Consider the following 22,917-nt stretch of genomic DNA (forward strand, 5'->3'; position numbering starts at 1 on the left):
AATGTAATCACAACATTCCCAGGAAATCATGTAGGATTTAATGGCAGGTGTGAAATTAACCAATGCTATTTTCATAAATGCTATAATTAACCCAGATTTCCAGGAAGAAATCTTTAAGATACTGTGTAGTCCTTATGCATTTGCTTGGGAAACGGTGGGTGTGCCCCCAGACAGGTTGTGTCCATGAGTTTTTGACCTGCTCCTAATTCTAAGTAAAATGGTAAATATCAGAACCATGTTTGTTTATCCACCCTTTGTTTCCTGTGTATTAAAAATGTGTATTGCAGGTATTTGTTAATGTTTAATTTTGCTTCCACTAACAACATTCTCTGTATTTAGCTTTGTTGTATTTGCCACTTAAGAATGCAGAATTTATTATTATGTGCTTAAAGCAATCATTTAACACTGACATTTTAAGTATGACAATAATCCAAGTAATTGTCACCCATTCAGTTAACAAAATATCTTTACTTCCTGAGACAACTAATCATAATGCAGTGTTACCATCTTTACATTGTAGACATGTTTGTTTTTGTGTTTATTTTGGTTTAGGCCGTCTTCAAGGACATTCCTAGTCTCAAACTTGGCAATCTGCCCTTATTCTTTCTCTGCCACTTTCGGAAAATAAATGAAACAATTATAGCAACAATCTTAAAGGAAAACAAGAGGATTTTCATTTTTCACAAGCTTTGCTCATGACTTTAGGATTTTCGATTATAAGTTGTTTCTAAAAAACCTGATCAATTGCTATATAAATGGGGATTAATTTCCAAATGTACTGAAAGATTCTAGAAGATGAGATCAAATATCTCAGGTACTATCCTTCCACGCGGCTCTTCACCATTGTAGGAAGATTAAAGGTACTGTGGTTTTGGCTTCATGAGACTTGGGTGCACATTCCTAGCATGGCTTTTACCCCACAAGGAGTTCTGCTATGATTTGCCTTACACAGGAATTTTGCACTGTCTCCACCTTGTGAAAGTCCCTTAAATTGAGGAATCTGTAATTTCCTAATTTAGTATTGGATGTTTCCATTCAGAGCTAATTTAGAGGACAGTTAAGTGTTTCATTCACTTTTATCACATCATACCATATCCTTCTTTTCATTTAATACACTGTATTCTTTATTTTTTTAAGAGGTGATTCTCTTTTTTTTTTAATTTTTAAAAATTTTATTTATTTTGGCTGTGTTGGGTCTTCGTTGCTGCACACAGGCTTTCTTTAATTGAGGTGAGCGGGGGCTATTCTTCCTTGCAGTGCATGGGCTCCTCATTGCAGTGGCTTCTCTTGTTGCGGAGCACAGGCTCTAGACACTCGGGCTCTAGTGGTTGTGGCTCATGGGCTCAGTAGTTGCGGCTCACGGGCTCTAGAGCACAGGCTCAGTAGTTGTGGCTCACAGGCTTAGTTGCTCTGCGGCATGTGGGATTTTCCCGGATCAGGGCTCAAACCCGTGTCCCCTGCATTGGCAGGCAGATTCTTAACTACTGCGCCACCAGGGAAGTCCCTAATAAACTGTACCCTTAAATTACCTATTGAGTGTTTTGTTTTGTGTTTACCAAGTTAGACCTAATAATTAATGTTGTGAGGAATAGTACAGGAAACATAACATTTTACATAATAACATATTTTTACCACTTTTCTAAACTTACTGTGTATGTGTGCATGTCTTCAACTGGCCTCCAGGGAGATGCCATCCCAGTGCTGTGAATTGCTTCCGAACACACACACACACACACACACACACACACAAGTTTGACTGGGAAATGTTTTGTTAGGAAATCTCATGGCAACCTCTCTAAATGATACTTGCTGTTCATGATACTGGTGGAGCCCGTGCTCCACAACAAGAGAAGCCACCTCAATGAGAAGCCTTGGGGATGACTGGCCTTGGGGATGACTGGACCTAGGGACTCCCTCACTCCATCCGACATAGAACCATAGCTGCTTTCATCTCCCTCTGGTCTCATCACATGCCACCTCCACAGAGTGGCCTTCATGTTCTCCCAACTGTCACGCTCTATCTGATTATCCTGATTTCTCCTTTTCATAACTATCCTTGGCCACAGGAAATATCCTCATTCAGATGTCCCTCCCATAGGGCAACTGGCAGTCAATGAATTGAGGTGGAAGCGCAAAGCCCTTGTCCCCTTGCCTTATTTTGGGACAACTCTCAAGGGCCACTGCAACTCCAGATCACCAGCAAGGACTCAGTTACAACCTCCTTAAGGATCAGGATTTCCTTTTTCTCGATCCCACTTCCTTTACTTCAGTACAGGTGTCTGTAGATCTCATGATCTCTTCTTGGTGGATCCTCTGCCTGCAGCATTGCCTCAGAGTGCTTAGTTGGAGAGAAATAAACATTTCTGTGATTTATGTTTTCCTTGCTTATTCTAATCAGCATTATGTTCTCAGGTGTCCCCTTGGAAAAACTGTACCTCAATAAGTGCAAAGATTCAGAAACTATCATTTTTATAGGTCAGAGCTCCAACTGACAAAAAGTACATTCCTTGAAATATGAGTGTATATATATGCAGCATTAAATCAGCAACACATTTTGCAAATTGTGATCATGTTTTTATTTCAGGTTGCTATCCCGGAATTTTTACACCAGATGTGCCTTTTTTATAATGCTTCTGTAATATGTTTGAAAAACTCTTTTTTAAAAAAATATGCAGGCAAAGCATTTATCAAAATACCATTGAAATATAACTTTGAAGATGCTAAACTAGCTACAGAAATGGAGCCCTTATTTAAATGATTTATGGGATATTTATTATTATTTTAACTTAAGATAGTAAAAACGCCCTTAAGATTCTCCATAAATAGTAAGTTCACAGCAAATAGGTCAGGTTCTCATTCCTTTCTTTCCTAACTTGGTCGTAATTTCTGACATTCTGGTTCAGTCTACCAGGTGCGTGATCTATGATTCCTTTGGAAATATGGCTTAAAGTTTAGATTTATTTGCCCTGGGGAAACAGTTAGACGAAGTAGGCATCATGGAAGATCAATTTCCAGAAATGTCCAACAGTATTTAGCCACTTGTAGATGTTTGAATATGTGCACACACACTTATATATTGATACAGAGACTCAAAAATTGCTCTTGAAGAATTTAATTAGCTCTTTAATTTCTAAATTTCCTCAGAGCTCTCAACACAAATTACTTTTTATAATAGGTGGCTAAATAAAACAACTCAGAATTAAATTGGAAAGAAAAAGTGTTAATATGTTATATTATGTATTTTGTTATGCTAAATTATGAGAATATATGTCCATCTATTTTAAGTCATTACTTAGAAGTTTAAAAAAATATATATGGATTAATGTGTTACTAAAACTTCTCTCCACGTAACTGGACGAATTTCAATTTTGCTTGAGCAGCTAGGACACTTCTCTGAACGCAATGAAGGAGAAGAGAGTGAAATTTAGATTATTTTCATTATTATTTATTTAGAAAATACTATTATTATTATTGATGAGAAAATACATAAATTTTTGGCTAATGTTAATTTGACACTTATTATGAGACAAATATTACATTCCCCCTTTTGATTGCTCTATGAACCTTTGAAATAGGTATAACAAGTAGGTATCTTATAGGTAGTATCTTATTTTAAAGAGATTAAGTACTTTTCTCAGATTCACCCAGTTATGCTGTGATAGAGTTGATACTCAAACCCAGTTCCATCTCATTTTAAAAATTTATACTTTTGAAACTACGCTATGCGTTTTCTTTTCTATCTGTATCAAATGTCTATGTTATGTATATACTGCTAAATCAGGCTCCATCTATATGCTATCAATTCAATTGAACAGAATCTTTGGGTTTTTTTTCCTTTTAAATTTATTTATTTATTTTATTTTTGGCTGCATTGGGTCTTCGTTGCTGCGTGCAGGCTTTCTCTAGTTGCGGTGAGCAGGGGCTACTCTTCCTTGTGATGCATGGGCTTCTTATTGTGGCAGCTTCTCTTGTTGCGGAGCACAGGCTCTAGGCGTGTGGGCTTCAGTAGTTGTGGTTCGTGGGCTCTAGAGCGCAGGTTCAGTAGTTGTGGCGCACGGGCTTAGTTGCTCCACGGCATGTGGGATCTTCCTGGACCAGGACTCGAACCATTGGCAGGCGGCTTCTTAACCACTGCGCCACCAGGGAAGCCAAACAGAATCTTCTTGAACAATATACTGTAAGACCTACCCATTGCTTCAGACATGAGACAAAATGACAAGGATGATGCACTTAGACTTCTTGTCAACACTTGATCATTATTTTTGCCTAATTTGTCTTCATTTTAGCTTGATTTATCTCTGAATTAGACTGTTACGTTGTGGTGAGATGATGTTGTAACTCACAATGTATTTGCCACGTGCCCACGTTTTGCTAAAAATGACAAAATTAAACTCAAGCTCACAAAAAAATCTGGGAGTGTTATATAGTGCTCTTACACATGATAATAGTTCATCAACCTCTTGCTTAAACTCTTCTATATGCTACGAGTATATTTTCTCTCTCCCTCTCCTATTTTCAACATATCTGGTGTTGTCAATAATTTGCATTGCATTTACATTTCTAGACTTTTTACTGCAAAAAACCTATTCATCTAGTACTCACTAGGCAAACTATGGTTTTAGGAAAGAAGCAAATAAGAGAATCCAAAGCTGTGTCTTTCACTTTTTGATTTCAATGTCTGAGCCACCTGTAGATGCCACTGGAAGGATCACAGTGTGATTCCTTCCATTAGGATATGTTTTTCCATTGCCTGCAATAATGGAATCAAAATTAGAAGCCAATTTTGTGATTCAAAGTGACTTTCTTTGTCTTTAGCAACTTCCCAGTTTTGTATCATAAAGCAATTTTCCTTTAAAAGTGGCAAGAACCTTCCTAGGATCCTGATATGTTCTCTTGTTTAATCTTCATAACTTGAAGAGGCAGACATTATGATCTCCTGTTTTTAGAGGAAACATTTGAGGCCCAGAGATTAGATACTTTACAAAATATCACAAAATTAGTAAATAGAAGACTGAGGATTCAAGGTGGGCTCTCTTCTCTCAACCTGTATGCCGCTCTGCCTCTCCTTATCCCCTAGGTGTAGGGAGCCTGACAGGTCCTGAAGGCTCCTGATAATATTCTCATGGCTAAATGGTGAAGTATTTATTTTTTCTTAACACTGCTCTTATGTATTATCATGCAGCTCCCCAGTGCAGTTGTTTTCAAAGCTAACTGCTTTTGCATTATTGTTCCAATTATTAATAAAACTTCCATTTTGCATAAAGTATTTAGCTATTTTCACTGATAAAGTACCTTGTAAACATTTTAACCAAATAGGCCAGGCAAATACCGGCAAGGTAGATGCTCTTCTTCTTACTAACGGATTAGGTGAAAAGGTAAGTGACTTTGTTAAGCCAGAGGGAACACTTCAATAATAACTGTGACCAAACTAGGTTTCTGCTTTCTGCTCTGGTGTCATTCAGTCAGGAACACTAGTTGTCCTTAGCTGTCGTCCATCTTAATTATCGTAAAGCACCAGCCCTATATTTACTTATTCTTTAATCTAGGAAAATTTCTCCTTGGACAAATAGATGCATTCTAATATCACATCGAGTATTTATTATCGCAGAGTATTAAAGAAAATGCTATTCGGGGTGAGGGAGGGAAGGATTGGGAGTTTGGGATTAGTAGATGCAAACTAGTATATATAGGATGGATAAAGAACAAGGCCCTATTGTATAGCACAGGGAACTATATTCAATATCCTGTGATAAACCATAATGGAAAAGAATACGAAAAAGAATATATATATATATATATATATATATATATATATATATATATGTAAAACTGAATCACTTTGCTGTACGGCAGAAATTAAGACAACATTGTAAATCAACTATACTTCAATAAAAGTTTTTTTTTTTAAAGAAAATACTATTTGTAAATGGCAAAAAATGATGTCCTAAAACAGAAACACACACGTTAAATAAAAGACATTATTTTCAAAATAGGCAAACAGACTTTGGTCACCTTTGCTTCAAGATGTAACTTTATTTTTGCAGTTTGATTTCATTTTCTTTTTCTACTCTAGGATAAGTTTTGTCTGTCCCTGCCCCCGCCCCCCCGTCCCCCAATGCCTCCCACTCCCATTCAGAGACTGTCATTGGAAATAACAGCCTTAAGAGTTTGGAAGTCTCTTTGGAGTCCTTCAACATACTTCAATCCCTGTTTTCTCATTAGAACATTCGTACGTTTGTGCCTCAGTGGGAATGATCAATTATTTCAATGTCAGTAGTGGTAATATTACCCCTAAGATTTAGCAATTTTCAAAGATCTTTTAACTTAATTAGAGGCATTTGTTGTAAATTGAATTAAACCCGTTAAAAGTGCAATGTGTTATATTAAAAGTATAATACCCTAATTGGCCAAGGAGACAGAATTTTAGGGGGAAAAAGATCTAGTTGAAAAATGCTAACATCAAGATAAACTTGTGAATTTTTTCCTTTTGATAAAGCTTTCTCTTTTTTTTTTTTTTTTGCGGTACGCGGGCCTCCCACTGTTGTGGCCTCTCGCGTTGCGGAGCACAGGCTCCAGACGCGCAGGCTCAGCGGCCATGGCTTACAGGCCCAGCCGCTACGTGGCATGTGGGATCTTCCCGGACCGGGGCACGAACCTGTGTCCCCAAACCCATTCATCTGTACCATTTTTCTAGGTTCCACATATATGCGTTAATATACGATATTTGTTTTTCTCTTTCTGACTTACTTCACTCTGTATGACAGTCTCTAGATCCATCCACATCTCTACAAATGACCCAATTTCGTTCTTTATATAGCTGAGTAATATTCCATTGTATATATGTACCACATCTTCTCTATCCATTCATCTGTCGATGGGCATTTAGGTTGCTTCCATGACCTGGCTATTGTAAGTAGTGCTGCAATGAACATTGGGGTGCATGTGTCTTTTTGAATTATGGTTTTCTCCGGGTATATGCCCAGTAGTGGGATTGCTGGGTCATATGGTAATTCTATTTTTAGTTTTTTAAGGAACCTCCGTACTGTTCTCCATAGTGGCTGTATCAATTTACATTCCCACCAACAGTGCAAGAGGGTTCCCTTTTCTTTACACCCTCTCCAGCATTTATTGTTTCTAGATTTTCTGATGATGCCCATTCTAACTGGTGTGAGGTGATACCTCATGTCGTTTTGATTTGCATTTCTCTAATAATTAGTGATGTTGAGCAGATTTTCACGTGCCTCTTGGTCATCTGTATGTCTTCTTTGGAGAAATGTCTATTTACGTATTCAGCCCATTTCTTGATTGGGTTGTTTGTTTTTTTAATCTTGAGCTGCATGAGTTGTTTATATATTTTGGAGATTAATCCTTTGTTGATTCATTTGCAAATATTTTCTCCCATTCTGAGGGTTGTCTTTTTGTCTTCTTTGTAGTTTCCTTTGCTATGCAAAAGCTTTTAAGTTTCATTAGGTCCCATTTGTTTATTTTTATTTCCATTACTCTAGGAGGTGGATTGAAAAAGATCTTGCTGTGATTTATGTCAAAGAGTGTTCTTCCTATGATTTCCTCTAAGATTTTTATAGTGTCTGGTCTTACATTTAGGTCTCTAATCCATTTTGAGTTTATTTTGTGTATAGTGTTAGGGAGTGTTCTAATTTCATTCTTTGACATGTAGCTGTCCAGTTTTCCCAGCAGCACATATTGAAGAGACTGTCTTTTCTCTATTGTATATCCTTGCCTCCTTTGTCGTAGATTAGTTGACCATGGGTGTGTGGGTTTATCTCTGGGCTTTCTATCCTGTTCCATTGATCTGTATTTCTGTTTTGGTGCCAGGACCATATTGTCTTGATTACTGTAGCTTTGTAGTATAGTCTGAAGTCAGGGAGTCTAATTCCTCCAGCTCTGTTTTTTTCCCTCAAGACTGCTTTGACTATTCAGGGTCTTTTGTGTCTCCATACAAATTTTAAGATTTTTGTCCTAGTTCTGTAAAAAATGCCACTGGTGATTTGATAGGGATTGCATTGGATCTGTAGATTGCTTTGGGTAGTATAGCCATTTTCACAATATTGATTCTTTCAATCCAAGAACATGGTATATCTCTCCATCTGTTTGTGTCATCTTTGATTTCTTTCATAAATGTCTTACAGTTTTTTGAGTACAGGTCTTTTACCTGCTTAGGTAGGTTTACTCCTAGGTATTTTATTCTTTTTCTTGCAATGGTGAATGGGATTGTTTCCTTAATTTCTCTTCCTGATCATTCGTTGTTAGTGTTTAGGAATGCAAGAGATTTCTGTGCATTAATTTTGTATCCTGAAACTTGACCAGATTCATTGATTAGCTCTAATAGTTTTCTGGTGGCATCTTTAGAATTCTCTATATATAGTATCATGTCATCTGCAAACAGTGACAGTTTTACTTCTTCTTTTCCAATTTGCATTCCTTTTATTTCTTTTTCTTCTCTGATTGCCATGGCTAGGACTTCCGAAACTATGTTGAATAATAGTGGCAAGAGTGAACATCCTTGTCTTGTTCCTGATCTTAGAGGAAATGCTTTCAGTTTTTCACCATTGAGAATGATGTCTGCTGTGAGTTTGTCATATATAGCCTTTATTATGTTGAGGTAGGTTCCCTCTATGCCTACTTTCTGGAGAGTTTTTATCATAAATCAGTGTTGAATTTTGCCAAAAGCTTTTTCTGCATCTATTGAGATGATCATATGGTTTTTATTCTTCAATTTGTTAATATGGTGTATCACGTTGATGGATTTGAGTGTATTGAAGAATCCTTGCATCCCTGGGATAAATCCCACTTGATCATGGTGTATGATCCTTTTAATGTGTTGTTGGATTCTGCTTGTTGAGGATTTTTGCATCTATATTCATCAGTGATATTGGTCTGTAATTTTCTTTTTTTGTAGTATCTTTGTCTGGTTTTGGTATCAGGGTGATGGTGGCCTCATAGAATGAATTAGGAGTGTTCCTTCCTCTGCAATGTTTTGGAAGAGTTTGAGAAGGATGGGTGTTAACGTCTTCTCTAAATGTTTGATAAAATTCATCTGTGAAGCCATTTGGTGAATGTTGGAAGAATGAATAACAATTTTATCCAAAATATTTTGGTAAATATGTATGTACAGATACTTTTATAAAACTATTTCTCCCAGTGCTTGAAGCAATGACAAAGCAATAGCAGATTTGGACATTTTAGAAAACTTTGGTAAAAAAGAAAACTGATGCCATTTATAATTTATATAGATTTGTCCAATAATCAGCACATGATTATAGTATTATAATAATACATTTTTTATTAATGCTGTTTCTTTCCAAATAAGTGCTTCTTTGTCTTGACATATTTTTTACCTCATTTTCTTTTAAACAAGATGTCACAGTGAACTTGCCCAAAGAGTTCCTACCAGTCAAATCATTTAATGATACGCTGCTGTGCACTTATGAAACTATCCTCAACTGCCATTTAGAAAATCCTAATGGTGGTTTTCTCATTTCTTAGTCACCAAACAAATAAGCTGGCGTAGCATGGGCTGTATGAATATTGAAATGGGTAAATTCAATGTATAGGCTAAACTTACTGAATTGGATCATAGTTTTCACCTAAACCATTTGGAAAGCCAGTCATTTAAAACATTATTTATTTAATAAATGCTTGTTTTTAAGCATCTACTCTGCACAAGGCATGATGCTAGAACCTGGGGTTATAGGAGTGAACAAGAAAGACAGTTCTTGGATTCATAGAGCAAACGGCCATGCTAACTCTTTAATGTTAGTGTCAGTTTGCGTTTTGACTGAGTTTCCAGTATAACTTCCCAGTATATGTGAGTGACTTGTAAACCTCCCTCCTGCCAACTCCATCAGTCCCCATATACTCAGAGAAGCATGGATTGTGGAAATACACAGGTTTTGGTATCAGACTAAAAGCAGATTAAAATATAGATTCTGGTCTTGGTTCTGTCTCTTAAAATCTGTATGATTTAAAGTAAATAATTTGAACTTAAAAAAAAATGATGTATAGTAGATTTACAATACTGTGTAAGTTTTAGGTGTGCAACAGTGATTCAGTTTTTTATATATAATATTCTTTTTTTTCCCAATACTTTTCCATTATAGGCTATTGTAAGATATTGAATATAGTTTCCTGTGCTATACAGTAAATCCTTGTTGTTTATCTATTTTATATATGATAGTGTGTATCTGTTAATCCCATACTCCTAATTTATACCTCCCCCACCCTTCCTCTCTGGTAACCCCAAATTTGTTTTTTATGTCTGTGAGTTTGTTTCTGTTTTGTAAATAAGTTCATTTGTACTATTTTTTATATTCCACATATAAGTGATATCATATAATATTTGTCTTTCTCTGTTTGGCTTACAGCCCTTAGTATGATAATCTCCAGCTCCATCCATGTTGCTGCAAATGGCATTATTTTATTGTTTTTTATGGCTGAGTAACTCCATTGTATATATGTATCACATCTTCTTTATCCACTCATCTGTCTTGGCTATTGTAAATAGTGCTGCTGTGAACATTGGGGTGCATGTAACTTTTCGAATTAGAATTTTATCTTTTCTAGTCCAGAAGTGGAATTGCTGGATCATATGGTAACTCTATTTTTAGTTTTTTAAGGAACCTCCATACTCTTTTCCATAGTGGTTGCACCAATTTACATTCCCACCAACAGCGTAGGAGGGTTCTCTTCTCCACACCCTCTCCAGCATTTATTATTTGTAGACTTTGTGATGATGGCCATTCTGACTGGTGTGAGGTGATACCTCATTGTAGATTTGATTTGCATTTCTCTAATAATTAGCAATGTTGAGCATCTTTTCGTGTGCCTGTTGTGCCCCTATAAATTAGCTATTTTATATATATATATATATATATATATATATATATAATAGAGTGCGTTCAATGCATAGTAGCTGCCCAAAATTCTCACTTACCTTAAAAACTCTTGTCCATTTTTTTCAGGGAAGTAAATGAAAGAGGATGATCTTGTCCAGATTAAGTGATTTGCAGCTATAAGCCAGCATATGGGGGAAAAAAATCTCTTCAATGAATTCTTGAGTTTATATTGCTCAATGTCATGATAGCTAATTCCATTTAGAGAAAATTTATATTAATCCTAGTGGCCAACATTTGCATAATTTTTTAGGTTTCACAACATTTCCACATGCTGGATGTTGATGATGGGTCTCAGCCACGCTGCTGGCTCCTTATTACGATGCTGGTGATTTCAGACTAATGTTTCCAGCTCTGATATCCCTTGAACTTCACTTCCATAAGTACAACAGACTGTTGGGTAAATTCTCTTGGATACATCATAAGCGTTTTCCATATGCAGGTCAAGAGGAGCTTATTGGGGTTTCTGTGTGTTTGTTTCTTTCATTTTTCCCTTTTCCCCATCAAATTTTTTGTTCTCATATGTTCTCCACTCAGTCACCTTTGGATGAGTTACCTGAGCCAGAAACTTTGGGACCACTTTTGAGTCTTTTTTTAAGGCCCCATATTCAAACAGTCTCCTAGTCTTGTTAACTGTAAGGCAATATCTCTCAAATCCACCTATTTATCTGTCCCTCCACCTCTTTCACTCCCTTTCCCTCAAGAGGGTTACCACTGGCATTTGGGCGTGTTATGGGTTGAATTGTATCCCGTCAAACAATATGTTGAGGTTCTAAACCCTAGTACCTCAGAATGTGACCTTACCTGGAAGAGGGTCATTGCAGATGTAAGTTAAGATGAGGCGGTCCTAGAGTAGGGTGGGCCCTTAATCCAATATCGTATCCTTACATGTGAAGACACAGACACACAAAACAAAGATCGCCACATGAAGATGGAGGCAGAGGTTGGATTTATGCTGCCACTAGCCAAGGAATGCCTGGGGCTACCAGAAGCTGAAAGAGGCAAGAAAAGATCTGTCCTCTTCTATGCTCCCTCCTCCCACGCCCAGAACCTTCAGGGAGAGCATGGCTCTTCCCACACCTTGATTGAGGACTTGTAGCCTCCAGAATTGTGAGAGAATACATTTCTTTTGTTTGAAATCACCCAGATTTGTGGTGCCGGTAGCCCTAGGGAACTAATACAGGGTGCAAGAGTTCTTCCTTGTTTGAGGCTCTCAAACATGTTATCCAGAAACATGTTGCCTTTTGCCATCCTTCCTGTCACTGTGACAACCAAGAATATCCATGCCCATACTTCTGAGTGCAACTGTTATGCTCTCCATTGAGCAGCACAGGGTAGGTCATCATCTAACTCATAATCCTTTCTCCCCCGAGTCTGGACCCTCTCCACACATTTTCATCTGGCGACTGGGGCAATGTTTCTAAACTACAAACATGGTAGTCTTCCCTGTCTCCTTCACCCTAAAATACTTCGTGGGCTATTGATGGTGGCAGAATAGAGCCCAAACTCCTTAATATGGCATGAGCTGACCAGGCCCCATCATAAGAAGGCCTCTTCTACTTCTCCAGCTTCAGCTTCTATCACTACTACTTAGTGATACAAAGACTTTCTCTACCCAGCTCAACTTACTTTCAGTTTTAGAAATGGAACTTTATTCTTCTGAGAATGACCTGTGTGATGGAATGCCCTCCCAGCTTTTCTACCTACACCCTCACTGTCATTTGTCTAATTCCTCTTCACTTGACAGATCTTAAGATTTGGTCATATACAAATTCCTAGGGACTCATTCACTGAAGAAGAGAGTTTAAGAGTGCATTCCATGCTTTTTTTTCAAAGCAATCTTGGTCTTTTTTTTTTTTATTATTACACTGATGGATCATAGAAATCTTGTTTGATTTCAGGTCTCTATAAGGACTGGGCACGGAAGGGGGTTATATGTGTGTCATACGAAATGTGGCTGAAGTTCAGAGAAATAGGTTTCATTTAATAGCTGAATACTGGATGACCTCACCATTCTTCTCACCCTCTGGCAGCTCACCCCGTGAGCGATAGAGGAGCTGCCTGCACGAATGGAGGAGTAGCTGCTGGCCTCAATGTGATTTTGCAATGATCTGTGTGCTCTATGGCTGCCTTCATAACCAACAAATCAATTCCCACTCTACGTATTACACACCCCAGTGGCAGAGGCCATTTCTTATCCTTTTGATGATCATACTCTTTGTACATAACCAAGAAAGATTACAGAGGAAGGAAAGAACAGTTGAAATGTGGATGAAGAAATTGTACTATGGCACTGCATTCCATAGTGTGTCTTGCATGTATACAAGAATGAAAAAGATGCTTTCTTTCAAGACAGTTTGGAAACATGGATGCAGAATTGTCCTTTGAATGAAATCTATTTTAAGAGCAACATATGGAGAGAGCATTGTGATGCAGTTTTATATCGGTGCACATTTAGATTTCAGGTGCAAGTTCAAAATGATTAAGAGAGAAGGACTCAGATTTTCTTGTCATTCGGGAATTGTTTATAAGGCTGTACTTGACTAGCTGTGTTCGACTAATGAGCTTTTTGATACATCCTTTTATTTGGCATCATCTTTCATCAACTGATTCTTTTATTAATTTCTAACTTTGCAGTATCCAGTTTTTTAAACTCTAAATGATTGATGCCAAGGTTTTCCTAATTCTTTAAATCCAGACGCTATAGTTACTATTGTTAAACAAACAAGTAAAAACAAATAATGAATTGTGTTGACTGGATGCAAGAAAATTGAATATTTTGAATTAGATATAAATGGTACATAGTGAAATTCTGGTGTTATTTATCCTAAATCAAACACCCCATAAACAAATAACGTAGATCTGAATGTGGATGGGAAACATTTTATCAGTGAAACTAATGGTAAAAGTATGACTTGATAGTGGGTTCTGTTCATAAATATTTAAGCTGCTTAGTCAGTAGATGAAAAGAAGAGTGGAAATTTCCGAAGGTCAAAGAAGCTACTGTCTTTTCTGTTTTGCATCTTTTGAGATTTTCCAGTTTTTTGCTAACAACACAATGCCAAATCTGTGTTTGATTTTGTCTTCTCTTTGAAGAGGCAAAACAGTGACAGAATAATTAACTGAAGAGGAGATCATGCACAGAATATTTTCCTTTAGCGGTGTAGAAAGTCCTGGGTTTCATTTCACATGATGGTAAACGTAGTGAAGTATTCTGGAATCCTTCTTTAAGAGAGTCAGTCTCCTGACAATTTTACCATTGGTAAACCAAAGCCTCTTGGGGGTCTGTTTCCTGTTTAACTATTCCTCGTTTGAGTAACTGAAAAGTATGCTTAGTAGAAAGCCGGCACAGGGTTTTCAGTTAGATGATGCTCTACACCTTTATGGAAAAATACACACAAGAACAACCAAAATAAATTGCCAGTGTCAAGTTCAGTGCCTTATTAGCCCTGTGCAGACCAAAAAGCTAAAGTTATGGATTGGTATTTTAAGGGGAATAATGGGTTTTCTTTTACTTACTGTTGTTAGTTTTTTGCTTTTCTTCTCTTTCTCTCCCAAAGACTCTTGTTTCTATTATTTAGCTTCTTTTGGTGATACAATGTCATTATGTTTGATAGTCTTCAGAGAGAGATAAGCTTTTGTATATAAAATCTTTGGAATCTGTCTATGAATTCCATTTCTGTTAATGTTCCTACAATGCCTTGAACTGCTGTGGTTAGTCACTAAGCCACTGAACTACTTACTATGGTACCAGCTTCTCCTTTGGTAACGTGTTTATAATCAGGACTATTTTTGGTTGAGGAATTTGCTGAATTATTCTAGAATAGAATTAGACAAGTTAATCCGGGAACTTGGAGCCTAGTTCTTATAAAGATCAATTACTGGTTTAATAAAACCGACATTTTATTAAACCCATGATAGTATATACCAATGATATTTACAGTTTTAATGAAATAACAAATATATGCGTGTCCATGTTTAAATCTCTTTAAACAAAAGAACCATGTAATCATTTAGACAGATCTCATACATTTCTTGGGCTTGGTGGAAAGCCAGCTTATTTCAAAGTAGCTCTGCTAAATATAGGAAGACAAAATGAGGGAGAAGCAGATGATTGAGTGTTTATTATTTTGTGATAGTAGCCTAGGAATAGCTCTGTTCAGAGTGTTTTATATCTGTTAACTGAGTTGTCATATTGACCCTGGAATATTGGTACTATTCTCATCTCCTTTTTCCATATGAGGAAACAAAGGCGTAGAAAGGAATTTCATACCCAGACAGTCAGATTCTAGAGCTTGTACTTCAGTCACTAAGCTATGGTAACTCTACTGAATACTCACTGCACGTAGTCATGGGAATGGGTGGGGAATGAGTTCTGTCCCTACAGATGTTTTCAGATAGCCTCTTCATCTTTTTTCTTACAAACTGTTATTTTATTTTATTTTAGCTTTTTTCTTTGAACAGCTTTATTGAGATATATAATTCATTTACCATACCATTCGCCTATTTAAAGTGTACAATTTAAAGTTTTTAGGATATTCACACTAGTGCAACCATCACCAGAGTCAACTTTACAATATCACCCCCAAAAGAAACACAGTACCCATGAACACTGATGATTCTTTCTGCTTCAGGCCCCAACCCCTCCTTGTTTTTTATTTTTGCAAACAATTTTAGAAACTTTGAAAACATCTCTTGCCATCAACACAAAACAGAGAGAGGAAACCAGAGCTAAATCAGAATTACTGTATGTAGCTCTTTCATGTTTAGTTTCAACAGAAAATGTCAGTATTGTGTTAAAGAATACAAGAGTTCTTAAGTTTTGAATTCTCATTCATATGTTTTTAGTGGTATGTTAATCACTCATTTCAATTTTCAACCTGAAATAGTTAACTTTGAACAGATTATATGCCAATAATTAAATCTAATCTTAATAAAGAGGGATCATTGTGAGTAGGTGAGGTAAGCAGGACTATGGTATGGATTTTAAAGATTAAAAAAAGTTTACTGTTATAATAATTTATGTCCATATTTCTTTAAAAAATGTAACACACACATAACATAAAATTTACCATGTTTTTTTACTTTATTTTATTTTTTAAAAAATTTATCATCTTAACTATTTTAAGTGTACAGTTCAGTTGTGTTAAGTGTATTCACATTGTGGTGCAACCCATTTCCACAACTTTTTCATCTTGTAAAACTGAAACTCTGTACCATTAAATAGCTCCCCATTTCCCCTTCTCCCAGATCCTGGCAACCACCATTCTACTTTCCGTGTCTCTGAATTTGACTCCTCTGGGCACCTCCTATAAGTGGAATCACACAGTATTTGTCTTTTTATGACTGGCTGACTTCATTTAGCAATAATGTCCTCAAGGTTCATCCATGTTGTAGCGTGTGAAAGAATTTCCTTCCTTTTTTTTTTTCCTTCTTTTTAAGGCTAATAATATTCCACTTGATGGACAGTTAGGCTTTTCCCACCTTTTGGTTATTATGAATAATGCTGCTATGAACATAGGCGTACGAATATCTGTTTGGGATCCTGCTTTAAATTCTTCTGGATAAATACCTAGAAGGAGTATTGCTGGATCATACGGTAGTTGTATTTTCTAAATTTTTGAGAGCCTGCCATACTGTTTTGCATAACAATTATATCATTTTACATTCCCACCAACAGTGCACAAGAGTTCCAATTTTTCCACATTCTTATCAACACGTTGTTTTCTGGCTTTTTTTTCTTTCTTTTTGATAGTAACCATTTTAATAGGTATGAGGAGATATCTCCTAGTGGTTTTGATTTGCATTTCCATATCCATGTATTTTTATGTTCCCCTTTAGTAATCCATTATAGCAAAAAGGAACATAGCTAGTTTGAGTCCCAGGTAGCTCAGAAGTAATTTCATTCAATTTTACTTTCACTATGTATTATTATTCTCAAAATATCTTACTTTTGGTTGTACTTAAGCTCAGAATTTATCTATTATTTCTTTGTTTGTAGCTGTTCTTCAGTAGCTGATAGTACTGGATCTGGAGAATTCTTCAAGCATCTCTATTTTGTGCTGGCGTCAGTGTTTTCAGAACTTCAGTTCGCTCAATGGCAAAGCCAGGGCTTCTGGTACCTTATCTTGCTGACGGCTTCTCTCTGGTTCCTGAGGCTCTACCTGCATTACCTCAGCCAGTGGCTTTTCCTCCAGGCCATTTCAATTCCTGTTACAAAGTGAGTGCTTTCCCCTGACAGTCAAAGGAATGCATTTTCATCTTGAGAGGCCAAATGAAAGTAAAAAACTCCTCTCCCATCCATTTACCGTAAGACCTAAAATGCAGGTATGATTTGAGAAGACAAAAATGTCTTTATCTAAGAGCAGGAATGTCTATTACAGTTATATTCTCATTTTGGGCCTGTATATACAAATACTTAACCGGTACCTCAATATTTGTTTAAAATTTAGCAGATTCAACTATGTTCTAATATCTGAGCAGAATCCAAAAAGGAATTTAGCAACAATATTTTATCCTATTTTGATTTTATCAGAGTGGCTTAGGCTGCAGGTATTTTAGAAGTAATATAAGTATGATTTATCACCTATACTCAGAGAAGCAAAGATTGCTTCTTCTGCAAAATGATTGAATTCACACAATTACTGAACTCAAGCCCAGGCAGCATTCGGGGCCATTATCCTCTGGAAAAAGATGACACTTTAAAGGTTATCTCTCCATAAACATGATTCCAGAGACACTATAGATAGACCAACAGATAGATATCAATACAAGTAAAATTCATTTTTTCAAATGTAGATGGTACAGATAAAAATAAAGATGTGTGTATATTTTCAATTAAGAAGGCTGCAAACTATTTTAAGACACTTTGAGAAGAAATATGTGTGTGTTATACATACACACATACAGTTTTTGATCATCTTTTATAATTAAATCACAAATATCTGAATATATTATAGAATATACAACTTTAAATGTACTAAATAACTGTATTTTCATGGCAGAATTTTATATAGCTGTTATATTCCTTTCTTCCCTTCTTTTTCTTTCCTCTTTCTTTTTTTCTTTCTTTTGTGTGAAAGTTTCTAAAGCAGAAAGGATAAATATTATCTGCTTGGGCTAGTTGCTTTTTGCTATTTGCTGTCTTACTTCTTCAATAGAAAAGGAAGCTCTATCTTTATTGGTTGTTAATGAAATGAGACTGCAAAAAAATATCCTGGTAGCTCAGCTTATTCAATTTCTTAAGCAACAGAGGACCTAATACGTTAGGATGTTTTGTTGACTATTGCCTAGTTCCGCAGGCTCGAATCATATATTAACTCCATGTCACATTGTAGTTATGAGACATGACAATAGCTACAGCCACAGTGAGCATTTTTTCTGCTTTTACTCTGTTAGGTCCTCTGCTAAGAAATGTATACACCTTATTTTATTTGATATTCACAACAGCCTAAGAACAAAGCATAAAAACTGCCTTCAGAGCAAAGGTCAAGGAATGGAATAAATGAAGAACTCTTTTTAGTAGAGAGCTGATAAGCTGATAAGAACTCTTTTTAGTAGAGAGCTGAGATACACAAGCAGCATTAACTACAAAATAACTTTAGAAGGCTGAAACACAGGGGAGGGAAAAATTTGAGTCAACGAAGGCTCACTTTGCATGGAAAGAGGGTGCCAAAGCCTGGGTGAAGGCTGCTTGAATTACTGGGCTCACCTTGGATTCAAGCCTTAGGTCAAGTTGTCCCTTTAGATGTTTTTGTTGTCAGCAGTGTTGTTGTTGTATTTAGGGGGTCTAGCTAGAGGAATCACAAACAAAATTAATCAGTGATGTCAAAATTCTGGAGAATTATGAGATTTATTTATATTTCTGATTTCTGTTAGAGATTGAGTCATTACTAAGTCCACTGATATACTTTGCATTTCAAATAGCCTATTAATGAGTATGTGTGACCTGCTGGGCAGTTCTTAGTCTAAAGAATACTCTGCTCAGTGGATCAAAATGATATCCTTTCTATGATGGCATATGAAATTTACAAGAACAATGAACAAGGTAGAATTTGCCTTTTCCTCAAAAGTGAGCTGTTGCGGAGTTTCTAAGGAAAAGATGAAGACTTCTAACACTTAATTTTGGGGTACTATTAAGTGTCAAGTTTTCTCTACAAAAAAAGGAAAGCATTTCGTTCTATAAAGTGTTTTGTATATGCAGCATTTTATAGACTTCTCCTTTGCACACATGTGATTGCTTTGTTTTCCCATAGATTCCATTTTTCCCCCCTCACGGTTGAGCTCTGCTACCCAAGCTCTTTACTTCGCATCGGAGAAGAGTTGCTTGTTGTTGTGATGGGGCCTTTAATGCTGAACGCAGTGGTACTTCCCTTGGTTCTGATCAGATGGGGCTGTCAGGTACTGTTTGCCTTCTGCCCTGATGTCCTGTCAAAGTTAATCATCACCATGGGACTATGGACAGTTCTGGACCCACTGGCAGTGTTTATTGTGGATACTATCCTGGGGGTAAGTCAAGTAAAATAATCGGGACATGAGTCCTTGACATAGAATGTAACGTTAGTGCACAAATCAGTTGACACGGGAAGTTTCAATAGTCATGTACAATTCAATATTCATCTTAAATTGAAGTTATTCATTTTTTTCATAATAAAAAATTGTGGATGTCTAATATAATCATTTTAAGTGTAATTTTAGCTATGTTAAAGAAACACTTGCAAAATGGGTAGAAAATAATGTTGGAGATCAAATCTAAACTAATTGGTACATTTTCAACATTATTGCAAAGAAGCTTTCTTTTGTAACATTTTTGGTAACTTTTTTTTAATATTAAGGATTTTCACAGCCAAACTTTATAAAAAAGTACTCGTGCAGTAGTTCCTTTAATTTGTTAGGTTATTTATTTCCTTTTGATGTAATACTCTTTCATAATAGATATACTCAAGAAGAAGAATAAGAGCTTTTTACACATTTCTAAGTAATAAATAATTTTAAAAATTACTCCTTAGGCATTTATTTTGACATTTGTGATGTTTATGAAATGACGAAATGGTGCATCTTCACTCTAAAATATATAGTTTTAGGATTTCATAATTAAGAATGAGGTACTAACATATGATTATGTATAAAAATGCTAATAATGATTCTAAATCAAATATTCATTTGTAAAATTATCTAAATTTATGTAATAATATTCCTTAACTGGTGTAGTTCTCCTTTTAAGAAGAAAGGTTTCCAGCCGCTGTATATGTGTTTAGACTGTATTCACTGTGCCTATAGCAGATCATAGGGATGGGATTTTTGATGGACTCTGCTTATTCACAGTATTTGAAATGGGTTCTACCATTAATCATGTGCTCTTAGAACTGAAGACCAAATTGCTGTCCGCTCCACATCCATGAAAATGTGGTGCTGTGGTAGGTCCGGATCTGCAAAGCCTGCAGCTCTTATTTCTATCTCTCAGGCCATGCTACACTGCAAGAGTGTGTCTCCAACTTTAATGTGCTTGCACGTCACCTGGGGATCTTATCAAAATACAAATTCTGATTCAGCAGGTGGGGCCTGAAATTCTGCGTTTTAACAGACTCCTAGATGTTGCCAAGGATGCTGGTTCCATGGACCAAATCACACTGTGACAAGATGATAGACCCTCTACTGAGAAGGTGTCTCCCTTCCCTTGGCTGTTTGCTAGGCTGGCTTTCACTTGCTCAAGGTTCCTGGGCTGCTCTCAACAAGACTGGGGTCCTTGATGTACTGAGTCCACTAATGACCTTTTAGGCCTTGTGTGAGAATTCTGACTTTTTATTTCGGAGTGGAACGACCTCTGCTTAGAACCTGCGGACAAATTTGACAGTTGACTCTGCAACCATGTAGGTCATTTTAATATTATCAAAACAAACAGTGAACATCGAGCCTACCAAAGTACCTAGCTTCTAGCCTCCCTGCCAAGGAAAATTTGTCAGTGCTTGGAAGGCTTGTTTTCAAGTTCTAACCTGTGACCACCCTTGAAGCCTCAGTACCATGGACCACCTTGATGACAGTCAGAAGTGGTCGTGTTTTCTACCCCATCCTAAGTTCCTTCACCCCTCTGATTAGACTCCAGGTTCGTGAGGACAAGGCCGTACCATCAAGGTTTGTTGAGCAGGAGATGTAGAGACAGATGCTGTCCGCATTCCAGTAGGACCATAGCCCATGGCCTCTCACAGTTCCTCCTGGGGCCAGTTTGCTCCTATTGCAACACCACACGGGAAGCCGTCTGGGAGGATGCGCCACTGTCCTTTATGATCTTCTGAGATCTCCTCATAAGGAAAGTCTGCAGCTCTCCTGGAATGGCTTTCCTTCTTCCAGACAGGTCCCCTAGAGAGATTACTAGCTGAATAGTCCACTGTATCAAAGGCAGCTGACAAAATGAGCTGTCTTAATTTACTCTGGGGTCTCTGATGTCATCTACAGGAAAGTAACCTCCAGCAGGGCCATCTCTGAACCAGTTCAGAAGTCTGTAACCTGATGGAAGCTGACTTGGATTCTAATAGATGAGTGTAACACCCACATCTTTCTCCACTTGGAAAGAAAAGCTTGACGGCTCGTTCCCAGTCTGCACAATATTCAGTCTCTAGTTAGAATCCATCATGTTTCATTGCCGATGACATCCACTTTTGCTGTCTTTAAGAAAACTCGAAAGCTGCATGTGATCCACTGATCAGCAACATTGGAGTCTGTACTTGGATACTCTCACCAATTGAATAAAAAGACGTGTTTTAACCTGCTCTACGGTGATAAGTTTGAGAAGATCTGCTCTAAAGCAGTGGTTCTTAAAATTAGGTCCCTGGACCAACAGCATTAGTTTCACCTGGGAACTTAGCAGAAATGCAGAATCTCAGGCCCTGTACCTCACTCACTCTTGAGGTAAAAACTCTGGGAATGGGGCCAGCCTCTGAAAGGGCTTTGTTTTTTGGGGTTTCTTTTTGTGCAGTACGCGGGCCTCTCACTGTTGCGGCCTCTCCCGTTGTGGAGCACAGACTCCGGACGCACAGGCTCAGCGGCCACGGCTCACGGGCCCAGCCGCTCCACGGCATGTGGGATCTTCCCGGACCGGGGCACGAACCCGTGTCCCCTGCATCGGCAGGCGGACTCTCAACCACTGCGCCACCAGGGAAGCCCGGCTTTGGGTTTTAACAAGACTTCCGGATGATTTTCATGCTTATTAAAGTTGGAGAACTACTGCTCCACATGGCATCATGGTTATCGTAGTTTCAGTGTCACTAATGAAATTCAGCTTGCCCGAGTTCACACCTCCCAGTTCTTCCAGCACTTCCTTCTACCAGGTAAAGCTCAGAATCATCTGTGTTTGATCGCAGTTGGCCGGTCAGGAGAGATGCTACCTAATTTCACTAATAATTTTTGTCTTGGATCCATTTTTTTTCATGGAAATCTAAAGGGTATGTGGCAGGTGGAATGATTGGAGGCTGAAGCATTGATTGGCTGTTGACGTTGCTGATAACAGTTTGCCTGTCTCTCAGTTTGCTGATTCAGAGGTTGGCAATGCATTCCTCTGACCGCCATCCATGATACTATGCTCAGAAATTCCACTGGGTTCATAAATTCATTCTCTCACTGAGCCTTTGTCTAGATAAAAAGTAGGGAAAAGATTTGCTGTCAGCGATATGACGTTGGATCAGTCAACCTCTCCAGGCTTCAATTTCCTCAATGAATTACAAAACAGTAAGAATACCCATACATAGTAACACCTACCTTACTCAATTCACAGTTTGTTGAGAGAGTCAAATGAGAGACCATCTGGGAAGAAACTGGAAAATCTAAGGCATCATACATATAAAACAAACCAGCAGGAGGATTATAATGAAATGATGATACTTATGCTGTGTGAATGTTACACGATGTAACCACCACTGCCCCAGTGGTCCAAGCAGGAACTTACAATCTAGTTGGGGAATCAAAATATTCAGTGTGTGATCAATACCATTCGGGAGGTATATGGCTCATTCCC

The 22,917-nt window shown here is 37.4% G+C and overlaps 1 protein-coding gene across 1 annotated transcript in view; it reads left to right on the forward strand.

The window, feature by feature from the left end:
• LOC309967681 (uncharacterized protein) overlaps positions 1–22,917 on the forward strand; it is a gene marked incomplete at both ends in the record, with an annotated part of 268,712 nt that overhangs the window by 160,839 nt on the left and 84,956 nt on the right. Inside the window, 2 exons of the mRNA XM_082848441.1 lie at positions 16,912–17,130; positions 19,166–19,418. Coding sequence (XP_082704567.1) covers positions 16,912–17,130; positions 19,166–19,418 — 472 coding nt within the window. The remainder of the gene's footprint in view (positions 1–16,911; positions 17,131–19,165; positions 19,419–22,917) is intronic.

The sequence above is a fragment of the Leucopleurus acutus genome (assembly GCF_964270905.1).
Source record: "Leucopleurus acutus genome assembly, chromosome: 10".
Classification (NCBI taxonomy): Eukaryota; Metazoa; Chordata; class Mammalia; order Artiodactyla; family Delphinidae; genus Leucopleurus; species Leucopleurus acutus.